Source organism: Amia ocellicauda, chromosome 19, assembly GCF_036373705.1.
Source record: "Amia ocellicauda isolate fAmiCal2 chromosome 19, fAmiCal2.hap1, whole genome shotgun sequence".
Lineage (NCBI taxonomy): Eukaryota > Metazoa > Chordata > Actinopteri > Amiiformes > Amiidae > Amia > Amia ocellicauda.
This window is the reverse complement of record NC_089868.1, coordinates 15,843,292-15,856,209: the sequence shown is the minus strand read 5'-3', so window position 1 is coordinate 15,856,209 and position 12,918 is coordinate 15,843,292. Positions and strand designations below refer to the sequence as shown.

The window sequence follows — 12,918 nt, the reverse complement described above, 5'->3', positions numbered from 1 at the left end:
TACGTAATTGTTGTAATTTTAACATAAACCTATCACTAACAGAGAAAGAATGATCAGTGAACGAGGTATTAATCAAACAGCAAGGGATAATTTAATTAGATTGCAATTAAATAATAAAATGTTACTGAAGGACACAGTGTGTGCTGTGCAGTGAGTTTTCTTTCATTTAAGCATGTAATCCTTCTGTTCTTCACTTACAGATAGGGTTGGACATAATAAAGGTGGATATATGCTGTGGGAGTCTATCATATTTAAGTGGTTTGCAAATCTGTGGGGTTTAAATGGAAAATACAATATCATGTTTGTTAGCAAATTAAAGGTTGAATTTTTGACTTTGCTTCAGCCTTGCTTGATTGCTGTAGTTAATCGTAATGTCGACAGAGGAAACGTGTGACTATAAATATGAGCTGTCTCTAGATAAATAAGGAGTTGTTTTAGTTCGAAGAAGCATCACATTTACCCCTGTTTATAATAATAATAATAAAATATAGTCCATGTGCTGTAGAAATCTGTCAGTGTCTCCATGGGGGATCCATCACTCTTCTCCTGGGAGTTGCCGTTAAACCAGAGTTATATCCACCCTCTAGAGATCTCTCACAGCACTTCTCTCAAGGGGTCTGGGTGATTTGTACTTCGAGTAAATTTGCACACAGGGTAAAAATACTGCCCCCTGTTTCCATACATCATCTCTGAAGATGTAACCTAAGCCTAATAAAACACAGCAAACATCCTAAGCTAAGGTCCTAAGCTAAGGTCTTCAGTGGATTTCCTAAAAATATTTTGTATTGGTGTATCACTTTTTGAAACACATTGCATTTACCCAGTGATGTTCAATGTATTCTGCTTAATCATTTTCTCTGGCCGATCAAACGGAAATGGGTTTGTCTGCTCGATTGCTCTGTCCCTCACGTGTCATTGCTTTTCTTTCGGATTAAAAAGTATGGGAGGTGCCCGCAAGGGTCTGGAAAATGAAGTATACAAATGAGCAAAACAATGAAAACAAGCTGTATAAAGCACCGATATTTGCGATGGTATTGTTTTTGGCACTAAAGCTTTCTGTTTTTAATACCAATAGGTTGTCAATACTAAATATTTAATGAAGCCTACGTGCAACATTTCACAGGGAGCGACATATTGACGACAAACTGGGCTGACCCACTGACCTTCTCTCTCATGTCCATCGATTCGCCAGCCTTGCCGTTTGAGGTTTTTAGAGCTGATGAAGAAATCGGGGGGGATCAATGATCTTCCTATTCTGTTTGTAAAGTTTAAAAATATGTCCCTTTAATGTGCTTGTTAAAAAGCAACACTCCTCTTCTGTAACTTTGCAGGTGGTCCGGGCAGCGGCAAAGGCACTCAGAGCCTGAAGATCGCCGAGCGCTACGGGTTCGAATACGTATCCGTTGGTGAACTTCTCAGGAAGAAGATGATCCACAATGCCACCAGTAACAGAAAATGGAGCCTAATTGCTAAAATCATTACCAACGGAGAGCTGGCGCCACAGGTATAACAGGTTTAATAGGTTTAATACAGCAATGTGTTTAAACTGGGGGATCTGAAATCCCACAATCGCCATGTCTCCAACCTAAACAGCTTATTAATCGCCCCCAAGCAATGGGATATTGAGAATTTGTAATAGCTGGATTCGGAGCTACACTGCCACCATGCGCACTGGAATTATTTAAATAAAAACTGCTCCAGACAGCCATTCATTTACTGTGGACTTAATTGGGAAGTAATAATGTTAAGTAATTAGTGCACAATGCAGAGCCATTGTGAGCCAAGTGGTTATTGAAATCATTACTTTGGCGGTTGCATAATATTCGAAGGGTCGCATCTTTCATTCTGTCTGTACATTGGATGAGAAGAGACCGTCAATCCAAAGCCCCCACAGGTAACGCACCACATATGGCAGTTAATGATGTGGAAATCATTTTGCTTGAGGTGACTTGAGTGCTTGACAAAAATGGTGTGATAAATGTAGGGGCGTAGCTGAACAGAGCAGTGATATCATTCTTAATATGTGTGAGGAAAGCTTTTTTTTGTTAGCTATACTTTCCTTTAGCATGCACTTGTCCACAGTCCGTTATTATTAACTTATGTTCAGTTACGGTAGTGAATCTGAACTGGTGGTAGAGTTTCATTAATCAGAACGGCTTCCTAACAACCAAGCTGTTCTTCAGTACAGACCTCTGACAGGGATGGGAGGTCAGGGAGTTTCGCCAACGATTGAAGTGTGGTAAACAGACAGCACATCTACGAACAGAGGGATTTCTGGCTTAGAAACACAATCTCAGGCTGATGCAACCCTAGGATATGTAGCTGCCTTTATGTTTGTTTAATGTGCTTTGTGGTTTTTTTTGTTTTAATCTGGTGCCAGTGTTTGCATAAGCAGTTATGCTTCTGCAGGCAGTTTGGGTAGTATACCAGTTCGTGCTGGACAGGGAGGGCTGCCCTGACAACTCAGTAAACACATCCTTTGTTGACTAGAATGTAATTTAGATTGGAGTAAAATCATGTCAAGGGAAACATCACCCCGGCTTGGTTTACAATAGGCCACCAAGTGAAAGCCTACCAGTCCTCTCCTCCAAGCAAACCTGCCTGCTCTCCTACCCAGCCAAAGTGTCCTGCTGCACGTTTGCAAATAATAAATATCCATGTTCTTCTGTTCTCTCTGTGTTGTACTTTATAACATAATGCACTTTATAATGTATGTGTCTATATAACCTCTGCGGGAATGTATTGCTTTCAGATATCGAAAAACTAATACCATGTGGTAACTAACATAGACTGAGTCTCTCTAACTGTAGACTCCACTTCCATCTAGGAAACAACTATAACAGAGATAAAACAGAAAATCATGCAGATACCAGATGCCCACGGGATAGTAATTGATGGTTTTCCTCGAGACGTTGGCCAGGCATTATCGTTCGAGGATCAGGTAGGCTCTTCTACTCCTTAATTGCTGTATGTGTTACCAAAGTATTACAGGTTAAACTGGAGTTTTGAGATGAGGCATGTTACCTTTGGAAACATTCACATGTAACTGTGCCATGTATAATCAATTTGCTATCACAAAAACCTGCAATGGCATCGACTCTCCTAATAGGATTAAACAAAATCTCTGTAACCATTGTACTGATAAAGGAAAAATGCCAAAAGGTTATAGTGTCTGTGGAGAATGTGTAGCAAATGTTTGTGTTACAAAAAACATGAAACGAATATGGAGACTTAACAAAATGAATGTGGGCGTGTAAAAATAACCTCCTCTTTCTCACACTGTATTAAGTGTCTCACTTTAAAATCATTGACACAGTGTCAGCCAGCCTTCAGATTTCTCCCACTACTAGCATGCACATTAACCCCTTCAATGCCTGCTGTAGGCCATGTGTTCAGACCAGGCTCTGTATGTTTTGTCACTAGTTTTCAGAGCTCCTTTTTATATCTAACTAGTTCACACTTCTGCTGTCATGATCTCAAACTTCCTTTGTAAGAATTTCCACTTAAAAAATAAAGGTATCAGCACTCTGTCTTTTAAATATTCTGGCTGCCATAAGTGTAGTCAAATGAATCGTCAGATTTTTTTAAACATCACCCATCTGCTCAGAGTAACTATACCTGTTGGTCAGTTTGTTCTGCCTGGAACAGATGGAGCTCAGCTGTTAAAAAAGAAATAAAAAGTTGTGTTTCTATGTCAGCATTTGCCTGATCAATCCATTGTACAAAGACGTACTGCACCAGTCATAGCCAGCACAGTGCTTGCATCTACAATTTTCCACTTCAGAAATTAAATGAAACCCCTGCTGCTTAATGCAGAGTGCAGTTTTACTTCCTTTAAAGCTCAACCATTTAAATATTATATAACCACTCTGAGTTGAGATAGTAAAGTGTAATTCAAATTACCATATTGTTCCTATCAGAGATTAATGAGTACGTATGAAAAAAATACAAAATACATGTTTCTCACAGTAAATGAGACACTGAGCTGTGGCTCACTTAAAAATGCAAGACTTTGTATTTTCTAAAGGAAATGTAATCTCAACATGGTGAAAATACAGTACACAGATAATTAGCGACACAGGAACATTGCGGTCTCAAGTGTATGATTTACATGAGTGGGTCGATAATAAGCTGAGCTGAGGATCTCCCTGTTTATCTCTGAGACAAGGCAGCCAATTACATCGATGCACCCCTATTTTAATTGGGAAGGTGTGAGCTGTCTAAGAATAGATGTCAGCTACGCTGGCGGAAAGGCCGAATTACAAACATACTAATTTGCTGGACTCGCCGTTGTCTCGGGACCCCCTGCTGTTGTTGGACAGACAGAAAGACCATGAAACGCCTATGCTTGGGGAGGCTCGTTATATCTGCTGCCTGGGTGCTTGTCTCCGTGCTTCAGAGAGATTCATTCTCACATGACAGATTGCTCACTCTGGGATGAAGATGCTGTGTTTCTGACCAGCAAATGGCAGTGAATGATGATGACAAATATCCTCAGGCGCTGGATTTTCCAATAAATCTCACTGTAGGACAATATGGGAAATGCAATCACAACAACTAGCTGAAACTGTAATTGTAGGTTATATCTGTAATAATATTAGTAATAACTTCAATGTTAGTTATTAAAAAAATACTTCCTGGGCATATATTTTAAAAATGTACCACAAAAAGCACACATTTGAAACACCCTTTTCATTGTGTGTGTATATAAAGGCATATTGCTTTATGCTGCTGAGGAATTAAAGGTGTACAATAGTCAAAAGGAATGAATGTGTCTCAGGCTGTGTAGGCCTGTCTGTGATGGAAAAGCTTGAAAGCAGAATGGAGACATCACAGTGTTTCAGGCATCATAACCTTGCAAGGGGAAAACAATTGTTTCCTCGTATTCAGAGTTGTAAGATTACCAGCTGTTGCTGAAGTATTGTGCAGACTGCAACATGTGTCTGCCTTTATGGACCTCCAGTTGAACATGTGAAAGGCTGGAGATAACTGATACTGTTAACATAATGGGTCTAAACAAACTCCTGGCTTGTGTTCCTTTGCGTCATTTTAAAAGTATTATTCTGCAGGCATTCAAGACAAAGGTCTTTCCTCCAGTTATTCAGTATTGTTTGAAATGCATCTTCCCTTCTTCGTTGTTCTTTGTGTTGATATGGGAGGAATGCAACCCCAATCCTAAAAATAATAACAATTTCAGTTTGAAGTCTCTCATCTCAGTACCAACCAGGACCGACTGTGCATTGCTTCTGATACGTGACAAGATCAGACTTCAGATTGACAGATTGGCTGCGGGTTGTGCCCAAATGCTGTTGTTAGTACAGCATAAACACTTGAAATAAAGTATAATTTATATTTCTAGTTCAATGGAAGGTACTAGCAACCTGAATAAAGGTTTTTCCTCGATTTACCGCTTGCTCTCAGCGGCCTGTGGCTAGTTTTGCTTTTGTCAGCTGAAGGGTGCAGTGTGAGATATACTTTGCTGAATACACGAGTGCATAATTCCTTTTAGAAATTATCAATAAACCTTTATTTAAAATTGTGTTGGTTTTTTTTTTATTAATGATTAATCGTATATTATAAAGGTTTATTGATCATTGATGAACGTGATTTCGAATGGTTCTTAACTGATACCATAATATGTGTTAACAAATTATAGAAATTATGTATTGAAATATCATGTTGATCTTAGTTGATATTCAAATTAAATTAAAAAAATATGAGTGATGAAAACCTATTTGAAATACATGTAGCATGCTGATAGGTGTTTAGCATAATTGCATGGCAATTTCAAAGCTTAATTTTGTCATCCACTGCAGCCTTGTTAGAGTTTATATATTTATTTATGTATTTATTTAATGTCTTACAGTTGGGGATGCAATCTGCAATCAAAACAGTATTATGATCATATCATAACACTAACATATATACATATTAGGGCCATAATACATGTCTTGTATAGAGATTTTTTACAACTTAGTGTCTTAGAGTATTGTGAAATACTGTAAATATTCCGAAAGCTTGATAAACTTAATATTGCAAAAACAGTTTAAGGTTATTACAGATGTTTGACTTTTATTTGTATTTTTATGTTCATATTACACATCTATTTTACTGCAGAAGGCACTGATGTTGTTTTTTTTAAAGCTGTACTTGAAACGATGTGATGTTGGCCTCTGAGATAAGCCAGCCACGTAATTTCCGTCTGATGTTTTCCGTAGATCTGCACCCCAGACCTGGTGGTTTTCTTGGCCTGCGCCAACCATAGGCTGAAGGAGCGTCTCGAGAGGCGGGCAGAGCAACAGGGGCGGCCGGACGACAACCCCAAAGCCACCGAACGACGCCTGACCAACTTCAAACAGAACACCATCCCTTTGGTCAAGTACTTCCAGGAGAAGGGCCTCATTGTCACAGTAAGCTACTGCATCATTGAGTCCCCCAACTGCTGAAACAGATCTCCAGTACTACATCGCTGAAGGTTGTTGCGTTCTAGCACATTAAACACAACTGTGACATCTACCAAATATGTTCCAACTTCAAATATGTGTAGAAAAAGTGTGTGTTCGTTACAGCAGCATTTAATTGCAAATACAAGGTCTTTCCTAAACTATAACATTTAAATCCGAATGAAAACATGATTGCTTGTGTCCTTGATGCCAGCAGTGAAAAACACACCTCCATCAATTATTCTCCTTTAATGCACTGAAATATGGCTCTCAAGAACATAGAAATGTAGTGAACTTTTCCTCCTGCTGGGAGGTTTTCAGTAAAAAAAAAAAAAGACTGGAAATGCCACAAGTCATCCTAAAACACAAATCTCTGTCTTCATGTTTCAGATCAGCTCCACTTGGCAACAAAAATACTTATTTTTCTGCCAAGCAACTCTGGTTGTGATAAATTAGGGTGACTAAGGAAGCTGGCTTTCTGTGGTTTTGTAAACAGAAAACATAGAAAGTGACTAGATTTCTCCTCCAGTTAAAATACTTAGAACATCCTAATTCCTAATGCATTCATTTTATTTTGAAATGCCAAAGAGGAATAGAAGCTTTAGCTCCATGTCCTCCCAAGCCGAAGAAGCAACGAATTCTTGCAGGTGGTTGGAAGCGTTCAGGTCCTCATACAGAAGGAAACCATTATGATTTTTATTTCCAACAATCATAATGGGCTACCAGCAAAACACAAAGCATACATTTAATTGACACAGCATTATCAACACCTTCCTATTAAGATTGCCAAGGCTGTTTATGGTAGACTTTGATGCCCGTTGTCAGCATACTTATTTTTACCTGAGGCCAGGCAGTGCGCTGGGAAGGCAAACCCTTTGCAATTCTATCATCGAAGGGGTTGATTTTTCTTGACCCTAGTGTTGTTGTTGATTAAAATGTAAATTGTGGTGTTAATTGCACAGCGGGATGTTTAATTACTTGCTGCCCTGTTGCTGGTAGTGAATTAGTTATGAGCGTTTACGTGCACCTGCCAACTACTGCAATGAACTCACGGATCTGCACAGAATGCATCATGCATAACTGCAGACAGGAAGACTTGACTTTACTGGAACTGATGGAGAACACAGATGATAAATAAACACGCATATCAGCTTCAGCTTCAGCAGTGTAACAATAGTCGAAAGAAATATCCCTCTGCTGTCATAATATACTTTGAAAATAACCTACATTCCTTTAATTTAAATGAATATCAACATGAATACATTATACTCGCATTTTATTCCCTTCACCCCGAACAAATCCACAATCATAACAATGGCTCTCTGTAAATTAACATCTTTTTAAAGTCTGGTATTGAGGATGTACCTTTAAGTATATATTGCTGTTGAGCAGTAAGGATGTCTTGTAGGGATTTTTGTGGCTTGAGGCTATCTCTATAGGAAGAGTATCCCCTGAAGGATATTTTAAAGGTTGGCCAAGTTAAGTGGCAGAATAACAATCATTTATATCTATTTTATATTATCACTCAAAAATACTGGCTACATGTCTGTGCAAGTAATATGTAGTGCAAGAAAACCCAAAAACAAAGGCCCTATATGGGTATACTTTGATTGGTTTGTTTTTTTGTATTTGTAAAGGAGTCATTTTCATAGCAGACGATGAGACTTCTCAATAAAACTATGACCTTCAGAGGATATGGAATAATGGCACTTTGTGGGAAACAATGAAGGTTCAAGAAATAAAAATGACATAAATAAACAAATAAATAAATAAATACACCGCAGAAGTAAGTCAGCACTCTGCTCCTCCTCAGTAATGACAGCACAATGCAGATGCCACGGGATGATTTGTGTCACATAAGTGGTTCTGGGAGGCGATCCAGGAATCATGACTGGCATCCAACTCAGCTGCATATTGATCAACTTTCAGAGTAGATAAAAGAATAAACCATAAGATTTTGTCCATAAAAGATCATTCAGTTTATTTTGACTATAACTGAAAGAAAAAATGTTAAATATGACATCAATTGCAACCTGGCGGTTTTTTTTAAGGACAAACCGAGCAGCTGATGTTGGCAGCAGAAGTATGGAGTCCAACTCAAGGTTCTCGCAGAGTCTTCCAGAGTGTAAAGAGGTAGAAGCAGCCCAAGCCAAGGTATGGATGGGAAAGCAGGCATGAAGGGCCGTGTGTGATGAAAAGTGACAGCTGAGCAACCAAGCTGAAAGCTGCTCCCGGCAGCGAGGAAGCGAATTTAGTGCCACAGAGAGCAGACCATTAAAAATGAATGCACGGAACCTGGAAAGTGATGAAGCCGCCGTTTTTTTAACCAGAAGGCTGCAATACTGAAATGTCACAGAAGTTATGTATTTAATAGCGTGCAGATGATGAAATGTAACATTGTTTCCTTCAGTATGATTTTGGCATATCATGTTATCCTAGCTGTTAAATGGCAGGAGTGGGGACTGAAACCGGACAATACCCAAAGTGACAGCATGTGCTCTCACAGGGCCCCAGTGCAGTCTTAAGGGCCCCTTGTGTTGAAGATCTAATGTCTACGAAGCACTCAATTGACCCATCCCAGCTGTAGCTGAATTCAAGTCTCCGACAGAAGGTTATTTAACGAAACCACTGCACTATTTAACTCTATTTAAATCAAGGACAGCACACCGCACACAGACGTCAGTCCGCGAAAATTAAGTTTAGCTCTTGCATAATTGAAGTTAATGAGCAATGAAGCGTCACAGAGTACAGCGAGAAAGATGGCATGGTTGAGATATTTCTGCCTTCCGTTATGATGTGTGAAAGGATCTCTAACTCAGCGAATGGGCTGAGAAGTGTTACGTACAGGCCACAAGAGGAAGTCTTTTTAATCTCTTTATCGTCTATCATTCTCCAAGAGGTCAACCTGCTTGGAACAGATTACCAAGAAGCAGGGAGATTTATCTTGAACAGGAAAAAGTCATTTCACCATGATCGGACAGGCAATTACAAACTTCTTATGCGGCACTACCTCATTCTCAATCCAGATTTTGAGGGCATCATTAATTTACTTATTGTTTTGAACATAGACACAATAGCTTTGATCCTGATTTATGTGAAAATTATGTTTTTGGAGAGATGCCTATTCTTGCTTTAACTAGAACCCTGTTTGTAAACCTTCACACTGAAATGAAAATGCTTTTATAAACGTTATAATGGTGGTGTTCCAGGGTCCTTACATTGATGCTATTGTTTCATTTAATCTCAGTGTCTGGGAGATGGAGCTATATTTACTAAATCAGAGAGGGCCGAGGGAATAGAGCCTATTGGATAGACAATTTATGACTATAATAATATACTTTTCGTAAAGGATTAGTAATGAATTGTGGGGTAGCTGGTTTGAAGGTATTTATTTGAAGCTGTTTTGAATTTCTTTATTATAAGGGAATGGCATAAGATTTTCATAAGGTTTTCATGATATAGATATTGATCATTTTGTGTTTAAAAATAATAGAATTGGCAGTAAACAAAATACCCTCTAATCCCTATTTTACATACACATAACATTTATCCAAGAGGATTTTTTTAAATGTATCACTGGATGATAACATTCACAATTCTTTGCGATGTCCATTGTCACTAAATGTCACACTTTTACACCCACAGACACCCACACAAACACCCACACTGCCAGCTGAAAAGCAATTTTCCCTATAAGCTGGAGATACAGAACAGTAAAAGGATTTCTCTTTAATCCTGATTAACAGTTTTTTTTTTCTACAATGGAAACAATAAAAACCTCTTCATTTTTATTTATTTTTTTGTAACTTTTAATTGAGCTGAATTGGTTATGAAGTATTTCAATTGATGTCATTTTTCTACCGCTGCTAAACTGTGACTGCAAGTCAAGTGATCAAGTCAGCTCCTATTGAAAACTTCAGATCTGTCTAAACAACTTGTTGTGGTAACTACTGTGTCTCACCGCAATATGGGGTCAGTCTGAGACCAACATCTTGTAAAGTACTTTCATCCCCAAATGGGAGTGTCTGAGGGTTTGTGTTCTCTGGGAGACAATTTAAATATAATTTTTTCTCATGACTCATCCGTGTGAGCCTTAGAGGCACACATTAGTACCAACAACATATTTTATCACTTTTAATACTGTTTATATCATATCAAACATTAACACGTATAGCACAATTGTGGTTTACAAACACTACCTTGGTTTTTACAATAGTTTGATTTCCGTAAGCAGCACACCGAGTTCAGTATGCTGCTGGAAAACCTACACTTCTTTAATTTCTGCCATTAACTCATAATCATGGCATTCGAAAATACCTCTGACCGTAGGTGTTAACACTTGTTAGTTAATGACTAGGTTCAGCTCCAGCAATTATATGTAAAATATTACATTTCTCGGAGGAGACATTATCGAAAATATGCCAGTATACAGGTTTCTCGTTCTTTCCTCCCAGAATAAGAATAATAGTCTTTTTTAATCAGCCAGTTATGTCTTCACACTGTATGTAGCACACACATTTGTATTAATTTCTTCAGAGAGATATTGTTCATGGAAGTTTCTCACTATGCACTTCATTAAATTTTATGCAAATTGCACAAAAAGCAGAGTAAATAGAAGGGGGATCATTTATTTTGAATAAACACATACATGAAAGCCTACAAAACATTTTTTTTCTATTTTCACAGAGAGCTGGACAGTGAAAAAGTATTTTGGAGAGTAACTGCAGGGTAACTTTAGCTAGCAGAGTGGCTATTTTATTCCTATTGCTTTTTTATCATTGTTATTCAGTCCATTTGCACCCATCATTGCAACAGTAAACATTTATAATTGAACATTATATAACTCCCAATCATGTTTAATTTTCACACTTTAATGCATCCATAGGTTACTAATTCAGTGTGGAAGAGTGGTTAGGGATCTTGGCTTGTACCCACAGGGCTGTGGGGTAAAATCCTATGTGACACACTGCTGTTGTACCCTTGAGTGAGGTAATTTGTCCAGATTGATCCAGTTAAAGCCAAATGGTGGAAATGGGTACTCGTGTAAGCTGCTTTGGATGAAAGCATTTGACTAACAAATGCATAATAATAATTAATTCATGTCAAATTTTTTTTTTTTTACTGTGCCTTCCACATTTAGCTCTATTTGGGTCATTTGAAGTCAGAGAGGCGATAAAGCAATCCAAGGTTTCCTACCATTCAAATCATAATTGTGTATAACTCTAGAATATGTATTTATGCTTCCTATTAATATAGAGAAGTCATATATTTAGGTGTATAAAAAGAGCAATTCGTTTTATGTCAAGAAATTACTAGGGGGCATTTTTTTCCTTTAAATAAATGCCACACTCTCACTGATAAAAAGCTCTTTAAGATCTGCATTATGCCCAAAACAAAGCCATGCCAAACATTTTGTTTGTGAGTTTAAGAAGCATCTGGCACTTGACATGAAGGCCTCTTGCCAACATGACTTTTTAATTTTGTTGACCCAGTTCTCTTTCTAAGAGATACTGTATGGTCCTGCAGGACAGAGCGTCCATCTGAGATCATAAATGAGCCATCTGAGCTTTTTGTTGTCCGTATTTAGATTTTTTTCCTGTTTTTTATGAAGTAGTAAAGGGTTTCAAAAGGTCTTCACTACATTTCATGGATTTTCTTTATTCTCAATCAGAGCATTTGTGTTCATGCTTTGGAATCATATTTTGTTTTTAAACGAAAAGCAACTGTGTATAAAACTCTTTAAAGAAAAATAAAATTTCAGTGGAATCTCCGTAACTTTGTTGTTTCAGATGGTGAAATTATCAGACATACCAAATGCATATTCAATAAGCAAGTTTATGTTTATGTCTCGGAAAATTATTCATGGGAGTTCTTTTAATTACTGTTTTCATGTCACATATTTATTTTTTCAAAAATGTTATATTAAAAACAAAATGTTCTTCAGGGAATAGAGGCTCTGGTTTCCCGTGAATGCCGTCTGACCTGCGGGTGGTGTATGGATGACGTTAATAAAGAGTCCCTTACCAGCTCAAAGTGACTGTGCACCATAGGGGAGTCTCAATGAAGCTTCATTTCCCACCGAACTCTGGGCCCAATTAATAGGACCTAATGATGGAGACACACCAGCCCACCAGCACACAGTGAGAACACAGGATGGATAACTGGGGTTATTCATTATATTTAATCCAACAAGTTGCTTGAATACAATTTCCTTATTTGTGCATCATTTTCTGATGCCGTGCCATATCATGGTTGATTGAAAAAGGTATTTCTTATTTTGGAAGGGGGGTGGAGACTGTGCTTGATTTTGATGACCGAATTCAACTTGTATTTGGCTAAACTGGACTTTCACCAGTTCTTTAAGTGTTGTGGATTTAGTGACATCTACAAAAGCTGCTGGATTGGGACCTAGCAGGACTTAAGTTGTACACACCTGCTGTAAAGATAGGGGCTCTGCCATTACCTATGAATGTTT

The 12,918-nt window shown here is 38.1% G+C and overlaps 1 protein-coding gene across 1 annotated transcript in view; it reads left to right on the top strand.

Annotated features, from left to right (window-relative positions):
- ak5 (adenylate kinase 5) overlaps nucleotides 1-12,918 on the top strand; it is a 50,596-nt gene that overhangs the window by 4,718 nt on the left and 32,960 nt on the right. Inside the window, exons 4-6 of the mRNA XM_066692543.1 lie at nucleotides 1,332-1,504; nucleotides 2,828-2,941; nucleotides 6,219-6,410. Of these exons, the coding sequence (XP_066548640.1) occupies nucleotides 1,332-1,504; nucleotides 2,828-2,941; nucleotides 6,219-6,410 (479 nt within the window). The remainder of the gene's footprint in view (nucleotides 1-1,331; nucleotides 1,505-2,827; nucleotides 2,942-6,218; nucleotides 6,411-12,918) is intronic.